At 43.9% G+C, this 25,286-nt stretch overlaps 2 protein-coding genes across 3 annotated transcripts; both read right to left on the bottom strand.

Moving 5' to 3' along the window:
• Positions 1 to 792: 792 nt before the first annotated feature.
• MRPS18A (mitochondrial ribosomal protein S18A) lies at positions 793 to 23,834 on the bottom strand. Of its 2 annotated transcripts, none has more exons than XM_032682518.1 (6): positions 23,706 to 23,834; positions 23,508 to 23,539; positions 19,909 to 20,013; positions 11,135 to 11,258; positions 10,248 to 10,314; positions 793 to 1,526 (listed from the first exon to the last, which is right to left on the bottom strand). In XM_032682518.1, exons 1-6 carry the CDS (start codon positions 23,803 to 23,805, stop codon positions 1,382 to 1,384), a joined length of 573 nt encoding a protein of 190 aa, XP_032538409.1. In that variant the 5' UTR covers positions 23,806 to 23,834; the 3' UTR covers positions 793 to 1,381. The 2 variants fall into 2 exon arrangements, with proteins under 2 accessions (XP_032538409.1, XP_032538411.1); XM_032682520.1 differs by lacking the exon at positions 793 to 1,526 and adding an exon at positions 6,865 to 7,429 and having other exon boundaries at positions 23,706 to 23,827.
• On the bottom strand, positions 23,827 to 24,496 carry LOC116784033. Its single transcript, XM_032682211.1, is given in 4 exon segments — positions 23,827 to 24,221; positions 24,223 to 24,363; positions 24,365 to 24,418; positions 24,420 to 24,496. Coding segments are annotated over 4 exon segments (666 nt in total). The 3' UTR covers position 23,827.
• Between the last annotated feature and the right edge of the window lie 790 nt (positions 24,497 to 25,286).

Raw genomic sequence — 25,286 nt, 5'->3', positions numbered from 1 at the left:
GGATTTCTCCAGCTCATGGCACTGAACTGTAGAAAAAAAAAATAGCTGTGGGCATCACCTGGTCTTTTGTAACATGTGCTCGTTTAAGTTCATCTCAAGGCAATGATTTAATCCAGTGACTTTTCCATTAGCAAAGCTTGCTGAGCAGAGCTAGAAGACATAGAAACTTCTGTAGGTAGGAGAATAAAGAAGAATCTTTTCCTTTCTGAAGGGCTGTAGGTTTCAAAGCTTTATAAAACAGAGACAGTCAGCCACAGATTTTATCTCAATATAGTTAATGAAGTCTTGGCCCTGTCTCCCAAAGCGCAAGGTCTTGGCCAGCTCAAGGGGCTGAATCTAGGGCTTCCATTTTGCAAAATAAGGCTAAAAAGAATAATTTTATTCTAATTTGATTTCCTGGACAATATGGGTTTATCCTTACCTTTTGTTCCTGCCCATGCTGTAAGGTATTAACAGATGATTCTGATAAAAGCAATTCAAGGTTAAGTGGTGTAGTACATAAAAAGCTGTGTTTTGTAGCCCCCAGAAAAATACTGAAGAAATGGAACCAAATCAATAATGACCCTGATAAATTTAATGAGCCTTTCATACCAGGCCCATAAGCAGCAGTGGACAGTAGGTGGAAGGTGCATATGTGTACTATACAGGGAGAGAAATGGTGCCACCTTTTATTACAAGATGGACAATAAGGCACATCTATCAACTCCAAGCTATCCTAGGAAGCAACCATATCACTGACATGGAAGACTTATGACAAATGTATTTGCAAAGCGGAAAAAACAGGCCAAGTCATCAAGGATGTCAACACCGTGTATTTCTCAGATCCAGGAGTGAAGCACAAGCCAGGAATCCTTAAGGGGATATGTAAGACACATATGCCTGTCTGCCACAGCCACAGGTGTTCTGCTGCAAATGATGGATAGTACAGATAATAATAATAATTATAAAAAAATTAATGTCAGTAGTCATGAACAATTTCTGTTCCTGCCAAGGAAACCTAGTGCTGAGGGGACTTTTTCTTCCATCAGCGTTACAGCCCAAATGGTGCAAATCTGAGTTGAAACACATGTTAATTGGGAAACACCATTCACTGAACATCCTTTCCCAAACCCATACGTGGAACATAAAGAAACAAAAGCCTTCAGATCCTTTCTGGCTTTGAGGCAGAAGTCTTTGCCCTTTGCTTTCTTCAAATCATTCTGCACACTGAACTTTGCTTTGATGGATCTTGTATTCTAGAGGAACAGATCACAGCTGGACACAATATAGAGTACTAAGGACAATTTTGGAATAAGAAAATTGGAGATATTGACAAACTTGGAAAAATAAAAAAGCAGACCAGTGCAAAACATGTGCTTACTAACTATGCCAGTTCCGGCCACTAGTGGTTTAAATAGAGAGGCTTTCGTGTATATTTTACATTATCCTTCAGCAAAGGGTGTCCGATTGGAAAGGGCTTTTTGCACCACTTAGGGCCCCTCTTCCAGATGGGCTTTGCGGATCTGATGGACCAGCGGGTCAGGTACCTGTCAAAACAACACAAACATGTTTCAGTTGGAGACTGATCACTGAGAAAGGGTTTCAACTGAAGCAGGAGCAGGCCTATTTATAAAAGGAATAACCATGAGCAGAGCTCTCTTAATTCAGAAGGGACTACTGGAAAGCAATTTTTGTTTGTTTTGGAATTTCTAAGCTCACCTCTGTACTGAACCCACTGGCACCTGCTTGACTTTCAGTCTCACAAAGCAAATCAGGTGTAGTCTCCAGGCTGCTGGCAAGTTGTCCACCTGCAGCTAAACTAGAGTGCCAAATCCCATCATTGCAACTAAGTCCAAGATTAAATGCGTTCAACCTCTAGGGGAAGTGTTATTTCAACAGCTGGTCTCAATAAGGTAAACTAATTACAAAGGCTAAATGCTGTGAGAAATAAAGTCTTCAAAAAGGGAATAATTTACTTTTGGGGGATAATTGGTTATTTCTTATGCATGGAATGGATTTCTGGCCTAGTCTTGTATTTTCATATGTCCAAATTTGCTCTAGTGTTCTCTGTACAATAGTATTGTTGCAGCTTGCTGGTGCAGGAAGTCAACACCAACAGTGTAAGAGGTATTAAAATGGAATTATCGTCACAACTACAAATCTCTGTGAAGAGTAATGTCTGGCAAATATCCTCTGTTTTTTACCATTTGAAGTTTTAGACCTGGCTTTGCAAACGGGCAGGGGATTTGAGATCCAGAATCAGTTACTGGAAATCTTACCCTGTGACTGGGTGGCCTGGAGTTTTGTTAGGCTTTAAATCTTTTGCTACCAGTAGAGAGGGGAACAGAGGTCCTTAGAGAAAGAGGAGTCTTTTCAGACAATAAAGATCCAAAGTAAAACCCTAGCATAATCTGCACAAACAATGCTCCAACAAATTAGAATTTGGAACAGACTGATAAACTTTATCCAGAGATGTTTGCATGCCTCTGTTGAGTAATCCCATGGTCTTAATGTAACCTCAATCAGTCATCCTCTCCCAAAACAGCTTTGTTACCTTTTATTTGCATTGTGCAAATCTGAGATATTAAGAACTTTGGATAGAGACCATGTAATGCATTTGTTTGAAGGCATTTGGGACATTCCTAAGAACTACAAAGGAAGCTTGCTATGCCAGGCAGCTACAGAGTATGTAACAGCCCATCTTCCTAGCCCTTTTATTCCTCAGCACTCCCAAACAGCACAAACTGAAAAATTAATCACATGTGGAGCTTCCTGTCTCTGAAATGAAGCCACTTCCAAGATGCTTTGCTTTTGCTTTGAGGAGTTTACCATAGTTAAAACACGTAGAAGCAACAGCAGGAGGGGTCTGGGTGACGACACAGAGCAAGATCCAGCTACTTCTTCTCCTATTTGTGCCTTCAATTAGTCCCTTTTGACCTGTAATGCTATGCTCATGCATTAGTGGAATCCCTTACATAACAACTTTGGGACAGGAAGTAGGAGAGAGTCTCCTGTCTCTAATTTCACATGCAAGGAGAGTTCAGAGAGACCAAACGCAGGTCCCTAGTTCGGAATCTGGCAAAGAACCACAGCAAGGCAACTCCTCTGGGAGAAGCTGTGGGGGTATTAGACGGGCACATGGGCTAGGTCCTTCTTTTCATATTCCCCTTGCTGCAGGGGGACAGCTGTAGCACAAGTTTTGGTATTGCAAGACTGCACTTACAGCAAAGGAGGAAAAAAAAAAATCCCGAACTATTTTAATGCATCAGTGTGCCAAGTGCAGTTCTGGTCATGTGTCCACACGATTACGGGAAAGTGTTCCCGTGATAATAAATGATCTCACTGGGAGAGAAGTGAATGTGTGAATGTGAGATACACATCAATGCTGTGTGCAGGTTTAGACAGACAGTGGCTTTTTAAGAAATCCCTCTGTTTCTGTGTGGGGGCTGGAAGTGCACACCCCAATTCTGCATAGGAAGGAGGATTTAGTAATGGCCTGATTTTAAAGCTTTTGTTATTTCTCTTTTGAGCAGGTCTAATCCAGCCCTCTGGTCCAGGCTTTTGGCTTCCTTTGGGGACTGCAGGCTGGGGCTTTTCATTGTTAACTGAAACAGACATTTGGACGCTTTCCCTTCCTGGAGCACATTTGGTTTTAGGGCTTTTAATACTTGCTTTGTCCCAAACTCAAACTTGTCCTATTTTGTTTGCTGGCTTTTTTTTTTTTTTTTTTTTTTTACCTTGATTCAGCAGTGCAAAAGCCTGATCCCTGGGAGCAGTCAGTCTACAAACTTCCTTTTCCTCTCTGACTAACTCCAGTTCCTACTGTCTCACAGACTTTTTTTTCCAGAGAGTGAAAACAATCCACAAAACTCACATACGAGAGCTTCAAAGGCCAGCACATGGGACTTTTTTGCAAACTCTGCCATTCATGTAAGGTAGGGTACCCCCTTTTCTAGCCAAGTCTCCCAACTTCTCATTGTATCCAACAACATGGTTTGTCTTGGTGAGTTTTTATAACCACCTATAAACACACATTGATGGATGGTCTGAGTATTGTCAGAACAGACTCTCCACGTGGATGCCAAATGTGGCTGGTCCGCTGTCTCCTAACCCGTTAGCTCGGTGTGCAGAGCTCCCACTCTGGGCGCAGGGGGACAGAACTGCCAGTCTTGGGAATGGTGACTCACCTCAGGGCTCTGCTTGCCCCTGAGTATGGTAGGGTCCTGAGCAACAACAAGAATCCCTACACTCCAGCTGCAAAAATGAGTAGTTTGGATGAACTGTGATGGAAATCCTGATGGGATTTCCCTGATGGGAAAAGGCAAGATATAAGCAGGATGGAAACAACTGTGGTTAGTCTCCTGCAGTCATTCTAATAGCCTAAAATCTCTGTAGCATGTGGAAGTCTGTTTCCATGGATTTTATTTAGTGGGCAGGAGGGCCCCGAAGTCTTCCTCCTGAAGGTTGCTACTTAACTCCCAGGAGTAGGCACAGGGCTTCCATGTTCTGGGTAAGGGAAATGGTGCAACTGCAGTCCTGCACACAGCCCAAGCAAAGGCCATGTTGGTGCAGTTCAAGGCTGAACTTCTGAACCCTCACTGAACTTTTTCAATATGGCTTTTGTTTGGATTAAGAGCAGAAGGCAGAGGGCTACAGACTGCAGGAAGCACTCGATCAAAGTGCTGGCAAAACTGCCTCTTCCCTGCCACATCCCTTCCCACGACACCTCTTGGCTTTGCTCACCTGCAACCTTTCTGGCTCTTTGCTTTTGAATTCACATGCTATGCACAACACAGTTTCCACGCAGATGAGAGAAACCACATGCTGCTGGAGCAAAATGCTGATAGCAGTGAAACCAGATTCTGCTCCCAGGGATGAGAGGTGTCCACAGAGCCTGAGAACCTTGTAATTCATAAAGAATTCACATGGAACCTGCTTCTTTCCTAACACACAGCAACTCCTCCAGCTCAGGTGATGGAGGAGGGATTAACTTGGATATTACCTGTGCCAAGTTATGCTCTTCCAGCAGGAAATTGAAAATGGAGTGGCAGCTGAGCACTCAAAATCAAGTACTCCATAATCTTACAGCACCTCTTGCTGACAGAGCTCAGACTCAGGGAACCTGTAAAATCCCCTAGTCCTTTTGGAAAGGGTGTGTGCAACAACTTTAGAGTGTTGTGCTTTAATCAATATTTTGGACCTGCCAGAAGAAAATGAGTGCTATATTCACATTAAGAGAGCATCTAGATACTGTCTTGAATTCAGGGACTGTTCTGCATTGAATGTTAGTCCACATTACCCACGTGACAACCTCCATGGTGAAAAGAAAATCACTGAGCTATTCAGGTTTCCATTACTTAAAGGAAGAAGTTTGACCTACAGCTGAGCTTGGCTGTTTCCCAATTGGTTCTAGCGTGTAGTGTCCTGCACACACAAGACTCTGGACTATGCGAACAGTCTGTCACCCTGCACAGTGCTGGTGAGACCACTGAGAACTCCCTCAGCCTCTTGGGCTAGTGAAAATATTTTGTTGCTGCAGCACTTAACTGGAACATATCAGGCTGGAGCATGAATGGATGCAGAAGTAACAGCAGGAAGTTATAAAAGGGAGAATTCAGGCTGAGGATGAGGGGTCAATCCTTGGCAAGACAAATTTGCTTGTGGAACCATCCCTTGGAAAACAGTGAAAGCCCAATACTGCAGAGAAATCTAAGGTATGCAGAAGGGAATGTCCAAAGTTCCTACAATTGAGACAATAAAACCACTTCAGAAAATAGAACAGGAATTATGCTTTTTGGAAAACATCATTCAATAAGCACCAGAAGAGCACCTTCTTGAGAGGAAGAGGGGTTCTGTATGATAAATCCACACTTCACAACACTAAATCAACGACAGGTCAGCATGCCTGACCCTTGTTAAAACAAGGCAGTTTGCTGATAGTTCCATATGGTGGTATGATACCTTTTAATCCCAGCTAGGTGCTAGCCAGTGCATGCCAGATTTGAAGCAGGTTCACTTTAATCAGGGTGACCATGACATGGGCCAAACATCCTGGCCAAGACAGCCACAAATGCAGCAAATTAATAGCTGAGGAGTAGCTTTTCTGGTGCTTTCTGGTGCTGCATACATTAACACAGCTCCTCAGTCCTTCTTTGTGTACTTCCTTAGCATCTTTGCCCAGGAACCATAGGGTTCCTCCTGTGCAGATGGCCTGTACGTTGCCTCAGGGACAAATCAATTTTTCATCAGGCTGGTTTGTCTCTCTTTTAGCAACAAATGAAGCTGCTCTCAAAAATACTGACACAGCCCTGGAAGAAGCCTGGCCAAAGGGAGGACCAACCAGAACTTTGCAAGACTGGAGAGAAATGAAAGGGATTGCTCATCCAAATGAAGTATTCTGCCAGACTTCAGGCAAGCAGGGGTTGCTGCTGTGAGTCTACATGCAGTAAGTGAATGCTGAGGTCTGCATTACAGTAGAGGTACTGGGCTTTTGACTCCCACTCCAAGTTACATTTCCCATGATGAATCGCCTTCAGTCTCAGGTGGTGTGAGTGGAATCAGTCCTGAAGGTTATCTTAGGCTTTCATCTTTGTCCTGGCATGCTAGCAGCTGATGCTGCAGTCTACCATCAGCAAGACATTCTTCAGCTCAGTGTAACTGTAAGGCAGGCAGTCCCCAGACGGTAGGAATACTCACAGAATTATGTGGGGTAACATCTGGAGCAGACAGTGACTTCTCAGAAGTCCCTCCCTTACAAAAGTGAAAGATTTCTCAATTCAGAGCAAAGAGACAAACAATGGATTGCTTATGGGGTAGGGCAATGAGAGGAATTTCAGGGGAGAAGGGTGAGCACACAAAAGTACAGGTAAGACTGAAACACTGCCCTTCAGCAGCACAAAGTTTATTGTCCCAGTCTTGACACAGAATACACCTTTACAGTGTTTTATCTATTCTTTTCAACTTGCACTTCCTTATTTTAGAATGGTATAGCAGGAAATGTGTCTTCTGTATGTAAAGCTTTCCTCCATGTGCAATGCAAGCTCTGATGGCAAGAGAATAAGTGCAGATGAGAGATGGAGAGCAGAAGGGAGGCCATGTGTCTGGGAATGGCCTAAATTCACAGTATATTAGATATTAGTAGCCACCTGTGAGGACTATCCGTCTCAGTTTGCCACCTTGATCCTAGTTTATCTTCCCCTCTGTTTGCTGGCTTGGTGCTTCATGACTACTTTTGCCTAAGTAGGACCAGTCTCCTGTAGAGCCAAGGAAGTGATGTCTTTTTTTTACCTTTGAGAGCACCAGTGCACAGCACTGGGCAAACTGTTGTTCCAGGATCCCTGGCTCCCTCAGAGATCAGGTAAAAGATTCCTCAAGCAGCTGGTGGCAATTCAACAGTTCCAGCATCTACAGCATGGGCACTTCCATCTGCTCCTAACTGGTGAGAGTTATTCTGGAGGGGGAGGGGTGTAAAGAGCATATTTCAACACCACACACAGAGTAGACACACTAGTGGAGTGAGAAAAAAGCCATCACTGCAGGAAGAGATGGAAAGTGTAAGGGCTGGATAAACTGATGTTAAGGAATGTACATTACCTGTGTTCCCATCTTGGAAAAGCTTTAACAAGGGGCCCAAGTGTATTATGAGGCCCCTCTGTTTCTCCCTGTTGGCATTCCCAGGGCTACAGCAGCAGTGCAAAATGGCACTGCTACCTCTCATCTAAGCACAGTGGTAAAGATGGTTAGAACAGCCCATATAGCAATCTCAAAAAGAGATGAAACTCAAGGATTTGGAAAATACATCACTTTGTGTAATAGCTGCTATTACTCTATAGCCTACTACAGCTATTCCTATAGCCTACCTGCTATAGTAGGCTCTCTGTAGATCCTGCTGATCCCTTCTTGAACTGGTACTTAAAAATCCAGCAGACACAAACACAATGAAGGAACAAGCTAAGTTCGGTGAGCAGCTCGATATTATGCCAAACAGGTTTAGAGGATGACCCAGTCATGTTCTCATGGCATTGAACAAAGCAGCTTGTTCTACTCCAAAGTCCATACCCAATTCTGCCCCTGTTCTTCTCTGTCAGCTCACCTGCATTTGGCAGCACCACAGGTTGGGTGCTTCCCAAGTTTACTACAGACTTACAGGAAGCTTTAGAAACAAGTACAGAAGTAATGACAAGGTAAGCTTGGACAAGTCATTTATGTGGGAAACTTTTGATAAGAGCTCTGGCCTCATTCCCAAAATAAGTACTGGTTGTATGACTTCAGCATGTAGGTACCCTTCAGGCTAGAGGAAGGAAGCAATTTGTAACTCCTGCCTTATGTGGTGCCAGCTACTGCTCCAGAGAGCAATGAGGGAAATAGAGGTGGGGGTACACACAATCAAAACTCTTACAGAACCGCAATGGCAAGATTTTGCAAGGCTCTAACACACAGAGCTTTTCCCTTCCGTCTGGCTCAGAAGAATTATGAGGGACCAGGAGAGCACTCCTGAAGTACACCTGCACTCTATCCTGGTTTTTTGACTTGTTTGTTTAGTTTCAGGCTCACCACCAAAACTTTCAGTTTGATTTCTTGATCCTATTCTCTTGTCTCCATCCAGACCCCAAAGCCTGCCTATTTCAATGCTGTTCCATATCCTCTGCAACAGCTCTGCTCTTTTTTTCTAAACTCTGCTTCCACCCTGCTTCCTACATTCCCTCACTGGGAAGAGAAAAACAAGGGTGGTGTAGGGAGGGACTAGCAATGCAACAGGAAGAGCTTGGATACTAATTTCCAATTTAAATCTCTTAATTTAAGAGGTGTAGCACACCTACTTGCATGTAGAATGTATCCGGAGGTATTAATTCCTTGTTCTCACTAGAAGTCTATGGAACAATTTGTAAGAGTCAGGGAATCAGACGTGGAGTCCAGCAAGTTACTGCACTTACCATTTCCAGTCTCAGCCTGCTAAGCAGGGTTGCAGTGTGAATGCTAACAAGATAATGTGCTCTACCCCACAGCTACAAGACAGACAACAGCTACTAAAGAATCCCCAAGGCTCATAAGACACAGGAAAGAAGTTATCACAGTTGAAATATCTGATGGCTACATTATGCAGCATGCCAGCATCTAAGGGACATTTCCAAGAACCTCTCTCAAATCTCCACTGCAGAGAGTCAGACCTGAAGTGCAGGAGTCTCCAGCCATCCTCAGCCCTGCGCTCCAAGCTCTCCCAGTAATGGACCCACGGCCTCTGGTAACCCCATGGCTTGCTAATGTGAGGTTCATACACCGCTCTGGCATCCCCTTGGAAACCAAGTGTGAGGTTATAAACAGGGGATCAGCACCTCCAAGTGCCCAGCACAGAGCAGGAGGCAGCCACAGGCTTTCCCTTTGCCCACTAAAGGCCAGGGGCCATTGAGGCTGGGGAGGGGAAAGAGATCCTGTTGCATAGGAAGGGCAGACAGAGGGTGAATTGCTGACTGCAGGAAACGGGGATGGGGCAGAAGGCAACAGGCTTGTGATGGGCCCCTGCTGGCTGCTCGGTCCCCCACTCACTGCTGTTACTCTGCCTGGGTACCCTCCTGCTGTTGGGGGGCTAAAAAGGCTAAGAGAGAAGGCACTGCTCAATCTGGAGAAAAGAAGGTTCAGGCATGCCTTACCAATGTTCATAGTACCTGAAGGAAGGGTGTAAAGAAGACAGAGGCAGGTGTCAGTGACAGGACAAGAGGAAACAGGCACAAACTGAAATGAGAAATTCTCCTTGAACATAAGAAAACACTCTCTCACTATGAGGGTGGTTCTCTGGAACAAGCTGCCTGGAGAAACTGTGGAAGGTCTATCCTTGGATATACTCAAAACCTGACCGGACACAGTCTTGAGTAACCTGCTCTATGTGACTCTGCTTGAGTCACATAGCTTGGACTAGACAACCTCCAGAGGCCCCTTCCAGCCTCAGCTAAGCTGTAGTGCTGTGACTCCATCTCTGTGGTGTCCTCCTGTGACTGTCTTACTGATTGTTAGTGATGAGGAGGTGAGCACGGCTGAGGAAGGGTGGGCAGACCCTAACATGTGTGGCAGTTTTAATCCTGTTTGGATAAATGGTTTGTATGAGATGTGGCTTGTCCTTAAAAGACTGGCTAAAGAATATTGTGACAGATCTTACTTCTCCAAAATGCTATGAGTACTCTTTGTAAACCCTGTTGCCTGAGGCATGTTTTACCCCATTTCCTCTTCCAATCTATTCCTGAAAAAAGGAAATGTGGAAAGACAAGACTACTCGCCTGTTGAGCTTGGGTCTCTTGGGAATATGCCCTTCAGGAAGTGGAGGTCTGTGGTTTGGCAACAAACCTGAAACAGAAAAAGAAAGGTGTGAGAATATTTTGCAGCGCCTCCTTGCTTCTACAGCATTCAGAAGTCACATTACACCTCGTAAGCCAGGAAACCCAGATTGCTACTGTGACAGCACAGCAAAAGTTCAAGTACAGTAGAAAAGGTATTTTGTCTTTAGTCACTGCTGAACCTGCACCTCAGCCAAGACAAAGCTGGGAGGTTCTGCTGGGTATAGGAAGGAAATACAACCAAAGACACTGTCACTTGGGCTCACTGCAGAGGATTTTTCAGAGGACATAGGGCACTGGTGTCCAATTAGGTTTCATTTCCAGGATGGAAAATCTGACTATTAACATTCTCAGTCCATTTAACTTGGATACAACTCAAGTACCAGTAATAAAGATCAGCACGATATTCTGACTGTGACAACCTGCGTCCCAGTCCCAGGGAAAAGTAAAAAAGCCGTCACACGGCAGATGGTAGAGAGCTGTATGTTACTAAAGGGGTAGGTAAGCTTACACTAAATCACGTCATTTCAGAAGCAGGTGTTTAATCATTAGTTAACAGAGACTGAGCCACTTTCCAGATCTTTCTGCAATGGTAGTTTCAGGTACAGGGATAAATGTCTGCTGCCATGGTAGGAGTCAAGACACACTAAGTAAGCAGAACAAGTAGTCTCTGCTCCATCACCCTGTCCCAGTATTTGGACAGTAATGAGTTTGCTGGGTGACTGGACAATGACATCTCACTGAGCTATACCTACTGGGCAGGAGACGCCTCTCAAGGGGTTCTGTAGGTACTCCACAGTAAAGGGTTGTCTCAGGTGGAGGTTAGGTACCTGCACGGTGAGCCATCTGCACACAGACAGCAACCTTCTTGTGCTCCTCCAAACAGAGGCCTGTGATCCTTCGTGGCAGCATCCCTCCATCAGAACGGATAAACTGACTCAGCAGCAAGACATCCTGACGGAGGAAGAGAAGGGCAAACCATCAGTGCTACAGCTACCTTAACTGCTGGTACTCAAGGTGTTGTGCTGACCCTTGTGCTGTGTAAAGAATTCAAAACAATTCAAAACAAAACAGTGATTCTTTCCTACGCATTTTGTCTGCAGCTTGACAATAAGTGGCTTTTGCTTGCTGTCACTTGCTGCCTGCCAGCTTAGCTCAGTAAGGTCACTCAGATGGCTTGAGTCTTCCCCTGACTTCATTAGTGTAAACACATGATGTCAGCTGCAATCCCTGCTCCTTCACTGTTTCACTACTTGCTCCAAGATTCTTGCTAAGATAATGTGTCCTAGGTACTCAGGCACAGTTACACAAGACCCACAGGTGGACACTGTTTACACAACTTGAAATGCCATCACAGCTGCTATCCTAAAGGTCACAGATACGTTAGACCACTTCTGGTCCCCTCCTTGTTCCCTCAAAGCAGGACTGTTCTCTGCTATCTACTCCTCAAACTTCTATCCAGTTTCCCATAGTGGAACTTCCCTCACGTCTCTCTGGAAGGGTGTAGAGCAGGGCAATGATCCAATATCTTGCATGAGGAAGTTTTTTGTAAGAAAAGAATGTGTGCTGATGAGAAAGGCCTAATAGGATAAATTGCTGCCTTCAGTCCTTCAACTGTGCATGCATCTTAATAAGATGGGGCTGTGACAGCCATGCTGGATGGAAGGAGCACTCAAAGCATGCTGAGGGTTCATCTGTGATTAGACTACACTGCTGTTGACCTTTCCAATTCCTTCATTCATGGCTAGGCTTCGCAAACGAAGATTTGGGAAGGACTCTACCCACATTTGCTGCAAGCACGCTGGTGGCTAAAAAGGCCAATGCGAGATAGACAAGTCCGGTTGCAAAAGGCACAGCAGAAAGACTCCTTAGGTGGTATTGGCAAGACATGGTTCTTTCTACGTTGTCTTTTCTCCTCGAGAGTGATCCTGCGTGCTTTCTCAAAAGAAGCAGCAGCGTTATAGATAGTGTGTCTCCAGACCTCCTGATTGCAGGCCAGAGTAGACCAATGATCTAGAAATGTAAAGCATTCTTAATAAAAACAAAATTAAAGGGATCTCTAGGATCAGATAGTATCACAGGGCTGGAATGACAAACTTTTAAACACAGCAGCACCAGCTGTTGCACGAGTGTCCCATTAAATGTACATAGTACAACAGCCCAGGATTCAGATATGTGCTCTCCATTTCCACACACAGCACCAGTGCAAAGGTACCTCTCAGGCCAATATAAGAAGCCCCCCTTGACATACTGATGTCAGCATAAGTTGTCCCAAAGGGCCTCTGGAGACTCTCTGCTTGTTTTTTCCCCTTCTGTTGACAGACTTGTTGCTGGTGAGAGTTTACTTCTCCATCGCTGCTGTAAATATGTTCATAGTTGAGGCAGCAGAACCATGCAGAGGCTGCCCGCAGTCTGAGGGGACCTGCCACTGAGCACTCAGACAGAACAAGATTTCAAATGAGGCATGTCAGAACTCTACACCCCCCTGTCTAGGGCAACAGGCAAGAACAAAGAGTACTTGTTGCTTTTCACGTTGGGTGAGCCTGTTCACAGACTCACAGACCTGCTCTCACCCCCCATCTTTGCTCTTTTACAAAGAGCTCCCTGGAGCATTCCTAGCTTCATTTACTGCCCTTGCAAAAGCAAACAATCACAAGTGAATATAAAATGAGTATTCAGAAATCTAGCTAACTAGGAATTATTCATCCACCTCCACAGCACCAGACCACCTCAGCTGTGAAGGGGGCTGGAATTTAGGATGGCCTTCTGGTAATGGCCAATTCTGACAGACGCTGTCATAGAATCATCGAATTGTTTGAGTTGGAAGGGACCTTAAAGATCATCAAGTTCCACCCCCCTGCCATGGGCAGGAACATCTTCCACTAGACCAGGTTGGTCCAAGCCCTGTGCAACATGGCCTTGAATACTTTGAGGGATGGGGCATCCACAGCTTCTCTGGGCAACCTATTCCAGTGCCTCACCAACCTCACAGTAAAGAATTTCTTCCTGACATCTAATCTAAATCTTCTCTCCTTCAGTTTGAAGCCATTACCCCTTGTCCTATCACTACATGCCCTTGCAAATAGTCTCTCTCTGTCTTTCTTGTAGGCTCCCTTCAGGCACCGGAAGGCCACAATTAGGTCACCCTGAAGCCTTCTCCTCTCCAGACTGAACAATTCCAATTTTCTCAGCCTTTCCTCACAGGAGAGGTGCTCCATCCTTCTAATCATGCTGGTGTTTCTCCTCTGGACTGACTCAAAAGGTTGATGTCTTTCCTGTGCTGGGGACCCCAGAGCTGGATGCAGTGCTCCAGGTGGTGTCTCATAGGAGAAAGGTAGAGGGGCAGAATCACCTTCCTCCACCTGCTGGCCACACCGCCTTTGATGCAGCCCAGGACACAACTGGCTTTCTGGGCTGTGCACACACATTGCCAGCTCATGTCCAGCCTCTCATCCACCAGCACCCCTGATTCCCTCTTGGCAGGGCTGTTCTCAATCTGTTTATTCCCCAGCCTGTACTGATACCAGAGGTTGCCCTGACCCAGGTGCAGCACCTTACTCTTATTAAACCTCATGAGTTTCCCATGGGCCCCCTTCTTGAGCTTGTCCATGTCCCTCTGCATTGCATCCTGTCCTTCAGGTGTGTCAGCTGCACCACTCAGCTTGGTGTCATCTTCAGGCTTGCTGAGGGTGAATTTGATCCCTTTGTCTATGTCATTAATGAAGGTATTAAATAGCACTGGTCCTAGTATGGACCCCTGAGGGACACCACTTGACACTGATGTCCATCAGACTCTGAGCAGCTGACTACTACCTTCTGGATGCAACGGTCCAACCAACTCCTTATCCATCTAACAGTCCACCAATCAAATCTCTCTCTCTCCAATTTAGAGAGAAGGATGTTGTGGGGGACAGCATCAAAGGCTTTATAGAAGTCCAGATAAATGAAATCTGTAACCCTTCCCTTGTCCAGTGATGGGAGTCACTCCATCATAGAAAGTCACCAGGTTGGTCAGGCAGGACTTGCCCTTGTGAAGCCCTGCTGGCTGTCTTGAATCACCTCCCTGTCCTCCATGTGCCTTAGCACAACTTATAGGAGGATCTGTTCCATGACCTTCCTAGGCATGGAGGTGAGCCTGACAGGTAGTAGTTCCCAGGGTTCTCCCTTCAATCCTTTTTAAGATGGATATAACGTTTCCCTTTTTATAGTCACCTGGGACAATTGTTGCATTACAAGTGTTACAGACACAATTTAGAGGGGTTTTGTTTGTTTTGGTTTTTGCTTTGTTTTTGTCCTTCCCCCCTCCCCTCATTCAATAACACCCTCACTAATACCATCATGACACATAATTTCCCTCTTCCCTCACCTGGCTTCCTTTCTGCTTCTACTTGTTTACAGTGAAATGTGTTCAGGCTGATTTTCAGATCTAGCTCCTTTGAAAACATGGCACATTATGAAGGCTCACTGACATTTAGACCCTGACTTTAGTGTCTCACTGACATCAAATGACTTATCGGGCACCCTACAGAGTGATGCTGTATCCAAAGAACGAGAAAAGCACAGCTGAGCAACAAGCAAAAAGCTCCTGGGAGGCCGTCGATGGTTAAAATGGAAGTGGAGTGTCCTCAGCCCAGCTGACACATGGCCTTGCCAAGGAGAACAGTAACCAGGGAACCAGATAGTGCCAGCTGCATTGGTAGAAACCGGATGGAGGCCAGCCAAACAGTCCAAGGTCACTGACTTTCAACCACTCCTGAAATACACTGGATTGGATTCAGGAAAACAGGGCAAAACTTAATTCCCTTTTTTAGCCATCTGGTTCTTTAAATGACCAACAGCTCAATTTGCCATTTAGGACATACCACTTCCCTGAATGAAAAACGGATGTTCAGCTCCAAGTGCCTAGAAAGAAAAAACCTGCTAGACTTTGCTACTAGCCTGCTACATTACTCTGTGGAGAGGAGGCAAAAAGGAGCTAATGGCAAGTTGGAGGCAGTTCCAGTTTTTGCACTCCTGAAAGCCTAAGTAGGCCACAGGCTATTGTGAAGGGCGTGTGTGTGGTCCAAGTGATTTCTCAATATTACTACCACACCTCATGGAGTCACAGGCTTGTTATCAACTGTTTCCATGCAAAGGGGAGAGGTGGGAAGCAAAGGGAGATAGTCTTTCCTTTTCTCTCTGTGGGAGAAAAAAAAAATCAAGAAAATCTGTTCTCTGTTATGATCTCTGACCAACAGTGTCACCAACTGACCAACACCCTGGTGTGGCAGTCATTTCTTGACTGAAATCATCTATGTCCCAGCTGCTACAGCTCCAAATCAGAGTCATGCCATTCGGCTTAAAATGCTGCACACTGGACCGAAGGTTTGTCCATTTCTGAAGATCCCCACAGTTAACAGGGCAGGTGCTCTCCCAAAGTACTTGCACAGATGTATCTTACCACTGGGAGAAAGCACACAGGTACAGCCAACTTCACTGGGCAGCTGTGGAGGGAAGTGAACAAATATGTGGAGCGGTCAAAGAAAAAAATGTCTGGCAAGTTCTCATGGTGCCGTCATGTTCCATGAAAATCACATTTTGTGCTAGTGGACAGCCAAGCCTGTAACCACGGATTTGCTTTAATCACTGGACAGCTTCCATGAGGCTGGACTCAGATTCCCACCCCTGTGATCTGCAGCATTTGATGAAAACAACTTGGATTGAATTAATAATAGGCTAATAGGCAAAGCTTAAAGTTTGGTTTCCCCTAATTGTTGCCAAAGCAAGATGACATATTTACTGCCTACTCCAACTAATGATGTCTGAAGTGGATAAGGGGGGAAATGAAAAACAAGTTTAGCCTTCACTTCTAACAGGACAAACTTGCTAAATGGAATGCTATATACCGCATGTTCTTGTGAATGGATGGCAACCAAAATGCGAGGCATCTCTGCATTTCAATGTCTGCAGACACTTTGAAAAGCAGGATCCTTAACTGCTTATATGTGATTTATTAAAACCTTAATTTACCATGAGAACAGTTCTGTCTGTGCAGACAAATTACTACTGTACTGGACAAGTCCACCAGTCATTATTTCCAGTTATACAAGAGTCTAGTTTTGCCTTTCTCTCTTACTCCTGGGAGCTGTACACCATTCTCCAGGCATTTCAAAACTAGATGGCAGTTTTCAATCCAGTTGCATCCTTATAATGACCAAAATAATTTTTTTATCTCCAATGGATGTGAAAAAAAAAATCAACTGAGATCTCAGTTTCACTGGACGGACACACACAGACCACAAACTGTGGGAATTTATATCTTAAGCTCTGTTATCCTGAGCCACAGGAGAGGCTAAGGATTGAACTGGCAAAGACAACTGCGGCCCTCCACACCACAGCTGAGGCAGGTTGGAATCATGACCTGCTAGTGCTCACAATGCCTGTTCAGTTGATTAATAACTTTGGAGACACTGGTCCCCCAGTTCTCTGACAGCCGGAGTAACTCATTATGCCACTACTTTAGACTGTGCTAGTTGCACATGACAAAAGGAAAGTCCTGTGAGGTCATATTACTCAGCTCCCTCAGGGGCTAATTCAACACTTCCCTTTTCATAGTGCCTCATTCAGTCCAATTACAAGCGTCTCAAGCAAAAAAGCTCACACTTTCCCTTCTGTGCAACCGACTGATCTCAGTTTATCAATCTCAAAGGAACCACTGTGATCCATCCATTCTGATCTCTTACCAAGCACAGCTTATAGGTTATGCTCTATGAACTAGGCTATATCTTTAACAAAAATAGCTGTTCTCAATTTACAGACATTTAGGACAATTAACCACCAGTGAGTAAATTGTGCCACTGCTTAACAGCCCACACAGTTAAATGCCTGCACTTTAGGATTTAAGCATTTCAAGATTCTGCTGCTCATCACTGCTGCAGCAAAGAAAATAGCAGAGACCACTTTTAGTGCAGAAAAGGGAGATTTTTATTCACCTTTACATTTAAAATCCTGAAAATCTGTAACCGGTACAAAGCATTCAAAACCATAAGGGACTTATGCAAGCAAAAGAAGTGGTCTGCTCCAGAACTGAAATTTCTCCTAGTTCTCACCAGCCCCACAGAGGGATGCTCCTAAATATGAGGGAAGAAACTTCTAGAGTTACAAAATACTAGTTCACACTGCTCTCTTTAACTTTTCATCCAGGTTCTCCTCTGCTCTACTGGAGTAGTACTGGATAATATATACACTAGATGCATATGCGTTCAAAAATTGTATGACAGCTGAGATGGACACGTTCCTAGATTGTCTCTCAGGACCACAATTTCTTAGAAATGATCTTAGCAATGATTCACAAGACTCTGGCTGCAGGATTTCTCCTCACATTTGGTTTTCTCTTGCCTCCATACTGAACAGTAAGAATCAGGATCTAAGAATCAAAGTGAAGTGTGGAAGAAAACTTGTAACCTTAGTTCACTCTACAAACACACGTAAAACTCATGTTTTACTGTGTCTGTTGGGACCCATTTCTAATCCTGGAATTCAGACTCTACAGCATCACACTGTCTAAAACCGTTTCTTTGGTTCTTCATGGCACGATTATCTCTACATGCAACAGTCTTCTACCACATACAGCATTAGAAACTGAGTCTATATATTAATTTCCAACTTTAATCCACTGCCACAGCTCATTTTACTCCTGAACATCAGTTTATAGTTTCTCTTGAGTTGTTAATATGTGGTTCATAGAATGCTTTCTGTAAATCTCTAGTTTAATGATGCTGTTGACTTCTTGCATATAAAAGTCACGTAAAGCTGCAGTAACCTTAACAAAGTATTTTCCAGTGTGATTGGTTGGTTTTGATTACACCACCATTCAGCAAACATGAAGAAGAAATGAGTTCCAAGAAAATGCTGTGTTCAAACACGGGCGACACAAAATAAACACAATCTTTTTGTAGTACTTTCCAAACCTTAATGGTATTTGCCATTTAACCTAATTTATTATAATCTGCAAATTCATTGTGTTTTAAGTTTCCCAGGTTGCTGAGAAACCAGACCAGAGAACACTAAATACTCTCCTGCCCACAACTAATTTCCCTGTTTAAAATTGCACCCAGCCTGAGTCAGAATCACTGACAATACTCAGATCTTAAAGCCTTGATTTCTGCAACACAGGCTTTTAAAGATACTAAACATATTTCATTTACATCTCATATCTGCTGTTTCACCTGTCTGGAGTAATTGCAAGTATTTTGTCTGGCACTTATTGTTGTACTCATGTTCTTCATAACTCATGAGTCATAATTAGTCCTGCTCAATCCATTATTTGTTTTTACTCCTAGCTGATACCATTTTACTTGGAATTTGCAACATTTTATTTACCAACCGGTAATCATCAGCATCATTCTCCTTCCTCTTTCAACTACTTATTATTTTGCTTGCTATTTTCAAACCATTTGGTGATTCCTTAGGTTTTTTTTTTCATGCTTTAAAAAAATCCTGTGAGTGAAGTAATATATTTGTTAGTAATTCCTTTAAGATCCTTCAAGATCTTGGGGCAACATGCAATCCAGACCTGTTGTTCTGTACCTAATTCAATGTTTAAGTAATTTCTACACCTGTTTTTTCCTGTTGTTTTACATTTTCAACATTGCCATTACTACACAGATATTAAAACATGATTTTTCTTTTCTGTGTGTGCACTAGGACTACATGCTTAGTCTTTCTGCAACAAATGTGGCTTTCAGTCCCCTTCTCTCATTAGTGGAATTTCTTTCTCACAAACATTTCTTTTCCTCCAATGTATTTATATCTCTCTAATCCTATTGACATTAACTTATTCTGAGTTTTTTTAGCTTGCAAGGGGGGAACTTATTCCCTTTGTAAACTCTGTGTTTGAATGACCTCTTGTAAAGTTACATTCTGCATCTTCTATCTCACGTTTCTTATTCTAAAGTGTTCTTAACTGTTGTACTTCTGTTTTAAAGTACTACAGGATTTCCTTCCCATAGTCTAGATATAGTGTTAGTTATCCCCTCATTAGTTAATGAACCTCTCATTAGCATTTCCTGCAAAAAGCTTGAATAAAACCTGTTTTTTCTGTTGCAAGGTATGCAAAAAATGTCTGCTCTCCTTTGTACTCATCAACACTTTTAAAGGTTATATGAAACAGTTATTAACTTAGTGGACAATGACCCAATGAGAAATCGTAGTGCTTGAAGTCATATAATTGATCTAGCCAGGTCTTTTGGCCTCTCTGGAGTTAGAACACACCTGTATCCATTGACTTACTGCTGCATCCCAGTTTGATTCTCCTGGAAGTGCAATGCTGAAAGGCAGCTGGGCACAGAAGAAATACATGGCCTTCCCAGAGCAGATGGCCATTTGTATAATTCCAAATCTCCTATTTGATACGAGCTCATCGGTTTTTTTCCCAGGAACACCATCAGCCAAGGCAAACAATTACTCCATAGAAAGCTCTTGTTACACCCAAGAGAAGCAGAGATGCAATTAAGTATCTTTACTACACCCAGCAAAAGATGAGAGGGGCAGGTTGTGCAGTATGTAGATCTGAGGGCCATCTGATCTAGCTATGAGGTTGGAGGAATTCCTTCATTAAACTTACCACATAATCGTACTTGTGCTTCAGGTTCCAGCGACAGATGGGACACTGGCCAGAGGGGTTTGGAGGAGTTGGTGCTTCAGCATCCTCTATAATTTTCCCTTCAATCTAGGAAGAAATTTAAAGGATATAGTGATCAGGCATAGCTTAGACCTCTACCTGCACCTGTGACTAAAGGAATACTTTTCGTGAAGCCCACAATATGTTGATCAGTTCTCTGAAGATGTAAGGAAAAGAGTATCTGCATTCAACTCACTTTTATATAGGTACACCAAGCACTTTGGTACATCTATGCCACAGACTACGGGGAGAAGAGCAAACCCAGAGGGCACAGAAAAACCTTTAGTAAATTCTTGAGTAAAGGTTACTAAACGTAACCTAGTTGACAGTCAGTGTGAAGTTATCATATTCACCCGAATTCAGTTTATTGCAGTACTCTTTTGAAACACCATGCCTTGAAGTTGTAGTGTCCCTTTAGCCAAAACCTTGAAAACAATTTTCTTCTGTGAATACAAGAATATCACAGACTAGCAGATGCACACTATAGACAAAAACATGCAGGGGCTTGCTAGATTATAAATCAGAAAGAGGGCAAATTCTGAGCAAAAGTTAAACTTAAGAAAGCACTGCTAGGAGACATCTGTGGAGTTTGTGGTTTTTTCTTTTTTTTTACATACATCAATATTTTATCCAGTTTAATTTGCTGGACAATTCTTTTTCGAGACTATAAGATGATCTTTTCTACATCACTACAAAGTGGTGATGTCTAACACTCAAGTTTTCTCACAAGTAACATGCAAAGAGATGTAGAAGGTGAGTAAAGGAAGAACTCGACAAATTTGTTTTCTAAAAGTAGATATGTAGGAATATAGGAATATGAAGTCTATCTACATGTGCACTTTTTTTTTCATGAGGACTTACTAATAGAAGCAAGAGCTATCTCAAATTGCAGCCAAATGGGCAGAAAACTCAATAAAACTAAGCCTTTTTTCTCCAAAATATTTTGCAAGCTTCCTCTGGTCAAATTAAGATTAAATGCAGATTCTGAGCATCAACTGACAGGCTCAAACAGTGCAAGCACCAGAGAGTTTGAAAAGAAACCCTGGGTGGAATGCAAGGTTACTTTTAAGAAACCATCAGGTTCTGTGCTGGAAAACCTGGGAAAAGAAAAGCAAGACATTTTCTGTAAGCCGGCACAGCAAACTGGCATCCAGCTGAACTGGCAGAACTCTTTCATACTCTGGGTTTGTGTCTTTCTTGTCTGGTGATGGGAAAATGGAAATATAAGTTATCTGTAGTTCAAGCACCTTGCTATCTCAAAGAGGCAGTATTGTCAAATTTTAAGTAAGATTCCTACCTCCCACAAGTAAAACAGTCAGTTTTACAGAAACAAATACCTAACTATGAATATAAAATGTAGGCCAGTATCTAATTTTTTATTAATCAGTAAAGTTATTTTTTGGGAAGCTGGTGTATTTGGTCTTGATTCTTGCCAGTCTGGCTTCAGATTGTACTTTGACTGTAATTTCATGCTGGAAATGAATACAGATTCAGAATGCTATGTCAAGATCACTGTTTCTTGAGATAACTTTCAGTGTACAGGCTTTAGCAATTATTCCCCAATTACTGAGGATTTCAATACTGCTAATTCACTCAGTTGCTATTTTTCTGTTAAACAACTTAAGAGTGCATAAAGAGGCTCTACATTCTCAGTATGCTGATGAAATCCAGATTTCTCTGGGATTCATTCATCTGGTTCATGTCAAAGACTCCTTCAATACTGATAAAAACAAGGACACATAGAAAGATAAGCACAGAAAGATGGATTCAAGAAAGACAAACGGAGAATTGGCAGGATAAATGGAGTGAGCAATGGATACACTGAGAAATGTATCAGCCCTTTGGTTTGTCAATTTACACCGTTTGTTACAAGACTTTCCTCATCTACGGGCACTGATGGATCCTAGACTGATGCTAGGATATTACTCAGCAAAACCCCCCAAATCTCCAGGAGGAATTAGTTTTATAGAGGGCTCTGCTAATGTAATGCATACCTTTTTTACAACAAACCTCAGTTAATGTTTTGGGACTTTGAGATTATAATTTACATCTCCTTTGTAAAGGGATGTAAATTATATTAGGCACTCACTGACTGAGTGACTGAGCAAAATACATTGTGTGTGTTGTTGGTGTGCACACTACCCCTTGTTTTGATTAGAACAACTTCAGGGCATGCTTGCAAGCTTTTCTCTTCAGGTTTCTGGGCAGAGATTAGTTGCCTGGCATTTCAAGGCAAGAAAAAGATACTTTCTATCACACCTAGTATCACACCTTAAACTTTTTTTTTTTGACAGTCTTAAGAAATCTTGTTAACTGCCATATGTTTTAGATATATAATCTCTAATAGAACGAATAACCTGCTCCATGCAGGTTTCAAACATGACAATGTCCACTAATACAAATAAGACGAAACTTTTGAGAAAATACATTTTTGACAAAAATACTTAAGACTTTCAAAGGCATGAACAAACAGGTTTTGTCTGTTTCATTAGCAAGCAAAAAAAGCCCATCCCATTCTTATTATTTACGTATATAGAGATTAGCATTTAGGTGCACTGTCTTCTAACTATTCCCAAATTATTCCTTCTCAACTCTCCTTATTTATATATTTCAAAATATCTGTGTTACCTGTCTCCAGTCAAGGCATAGATTGCTACTGGCATAAATAACGTGAGCAGAATATTGCAATCTCCTTGACAATTCTTTCAATAAAGTGCAATAGATCCGATGACGTTAATTAGGTAAAATTCGAATTCTACTGCTTTAATCTTTTCCTTCTGTCTTAAAGTGTAGCTGAGAAGATGCTCTTCTTCAGCAGTTACTTCAGAACTTCTGTTCTATTTTCAGGGGTTGTTTTCCTTTAGTATTTAAGGCCTTTCTTTGAAAATACCCCTTTCACCAAATATTTTTTCTTACCATGTGTGTTATAAGATGCAAGCTTTGTATCACCTGCAGTCAGTATGGCGCACACACAGTGGTTACCAAACACAACGTAGATCAAAGGCAAGAGATGCGCATGGCACACAGCCGGTACAGAGCCATCCTTCAGTGCCACATCCTGTTGCCAGCCCACGATGGAATGACAAAGCCACCAGGCCCTCTTTTGTGTCTGTACTCGAGACATTGTCGAGCGTCGTCAGTTTAAGAAATGAACCCTCTGAAGAACTGTGGTGTTTTGGGTTCTAAATGCCTCCAGTCAGGGCTTCCAGCTTCACCAGGACTGTAGTGAGGGGTTTGGTGCTCACAGGTGGCTCAGAGTGGAGGCACCTGCCACCAGCAGCAGGGCGACAATCCTGACCTTCGGCAGCCAAATCCTCCATTGCTTACCCGCACTCGCAACGCACCCTACCTTGGGTTTCCCTTCACACCCCTAAAAAAAGTGGCCCTTCAGCCCTTTTTTTCTTAACTTTGCTGGGGGAGAGAGGGAGGGGCGGGCGAGGGGGGGCGGGCATGGACACACGCGGCCACACACGACTGGAGGCTGAAGGAAGGAGAAGCGACAGCAAAGGCAGCTACTGAGAAAAAGGGGTACAGGGACTTACTGTGGTCGTGTTGCCTTCAGTCACCTCCACAACTGAAAAAAAAAAAGAGACAGAAGGACACAATGACAGTCATTCAGCCTGAAAGAAGTAGTATTTGGGGACTGGGAGAAGGCGAATTACAGTGACCGCAACCATCTCTCCGCGACCGCGGCGAGACGGCGGGGCAGCGGGGCAGCGTGGGGCCGCCCCCAGACTCACCCTGGCGGAGGGCCCGAGCCGGCGGGGCGGCCCAGCCGGCCCCCCAGAGCCCGGCGAAAAACCGCCTCAACCCTCCGCCCAGCAGGCTGGACGTCGCCATCTTGCCGCCGCCGGCGCTGCCGTCACTCCGCTTCCGCCGGCGGGAGGGCGGTGCTGCTGCCGCCGCCATTTCGGGGCGCGTCCCCCCCGCCTCTGTAGCCAAGGGGCAGGACGGGGCAGGAGGCTCTTCTTCCCGTGCCCAGCGCCTTCCACCCGGGGTTTTCGTTTTCATTAAGTGCCGCGTCCATTCTGTCCTTGAACACTTCCCGGGAATGTGACTCCACCACCTCCGTGGGCAGTCTATTCCGATGTTTCACCACGCTTTCTGTTAAGAAATCCTTCCTGATGTCCAACCTTAACCTTCCCTGGAGGAGCTTGAGGCCGTGTCCTCTTGTCCTGTCGCTTGTTGCGTGGGAGAAGAGACAGATACTCAGCTGGCTATTACCTCCTCTCAGGTAGTTGTAGAGAGCCATAAAGCCCCCTGAGCCTCCTTTTCTCCAGATTAAACAACCCGAGCTCCCTCAGCTGCTTCTGATAGGACTTGTGCTCCAGACCGTTCACTAGCTTAGTTGCCCTTCTCTGGATTTGCTGCAGCACCTCAATGGCCTTCCTGAATTGAGGGGCCTAGAACTGGACACAGGACTTGAGGTACAGCCTCACCAGTGGGAAGAATCACTTGCTTAGTCCTGCTGATTCCTTATACAGGCCAGGACGCCATTGGCCTTGGCCACCTGGGCACACTGCTGGCTCATGTTCAGGAGAATGGAGGTGAATTTGGATGTACTGCTGCCTTTGTGTTATGGAAGTCTGAGCTACACTCCTGCCACAGCTTCTGAGTCTCTCCTAGCTCTCCAATGAGAGGAAGACCAAGGGGTGGTTTTGCTTGAACTATATGGCTGCCCTATTTGGATGGGCTCTGGGGTGACTTTCATTTCAAGGAGTGTTTCAGGCCTTCTTTGGGATGTGTGAAAGGGGCTTGTTTTCAAATAACCACATTTGTATGGATCCTGAGGTCCCTGCATGTTCCCATGGTGGTTTGTGTATTTCAGCATGTGAAGATTTGAAGCAGCATGTTGCCAGGATGTAACTCTTGTAACTAGTCTGTTCAGTTTAAATGCTTTCCATTTTTGTTTTAATATCACTTGCCTTTGTCAGGCCTTGGGCAGCTTGTAGGCTGCTGAGAGGTCACTTTTCCCGTCATCTTTCTTAGCATGCCTCACCTCTTGGCTTCTTCCACCTGCCTTTTGTGGAAGGTAGCCTAGAGGTGCACGCTTAGAGCCTGCGTAGTCTGCTGAGACTTCAGATACCAACAAACAGTTCATCTTAGATGGTAATTCTGCATCTTCATAAAGAGAGTACTTCGGTTGAACTGTACTCGATGGGAAAGGTCATTCATGGGGTTTCTCCAAGTGCTTGTTTGCATTCTGTCACTTCAGCAAGCGAAAACTAACTGAGTAAATTAAAATCACTTGGGGGTCATGTGCATTGATGGAAAATAATGCCATTCAGTTCCATCAGTGGTCAACAACGATCATCCGAGGT

Source organism: Chiroxiphia lanceolata, chromosome 3 (assembly GCF_009829145.1).
Source record: "Chiroxiphia lanceolata isolate bChiLan1 chromosome 3, bChiLan1.pri, whole genome shotgun sequence".
In the NCBI taxonomy this organism is placed as follows: domain Eukaryota; kingdom Metazoa; phylum Chordata; class Aves; order Passeriformes; family Pipridae; genus Chiroxiphia; species Chiroxiphia lanceolata.
Note: the sequence above shows the minus strand (reverse complement) of the source record. Positions and strands in the feature narration are given on the sequence as shown.

What these genes read in the sequence shown, in the direction of transcription:
- MRPS18A (XM_032682518.1), bottom strand. Translation starts at nt 23,805, where the DNA reads ATGGCGACGTCCAGCCTGCTGGGCGGAGGGTTGAGGCGGTTTTTCGCC. An exon ending in GCAGATGGCTCACCGTGCAG is followed by an intron (nt 10,315 to 11,134) that starts GTACCTAACCTC and finishes TTTCTGTTTCAG; the next exon opens with GTTTGTTGCCAAACCACAGA. An exon ending in AAGAGACCCAAGCTCAACAG is followed by an intron (nt 1,527 to 10,247) that starts GCGAGTAGTCTT and finishes TTGTTTTGACAG; the next exon opens with GTACCTGACCCGCTGGTCCA.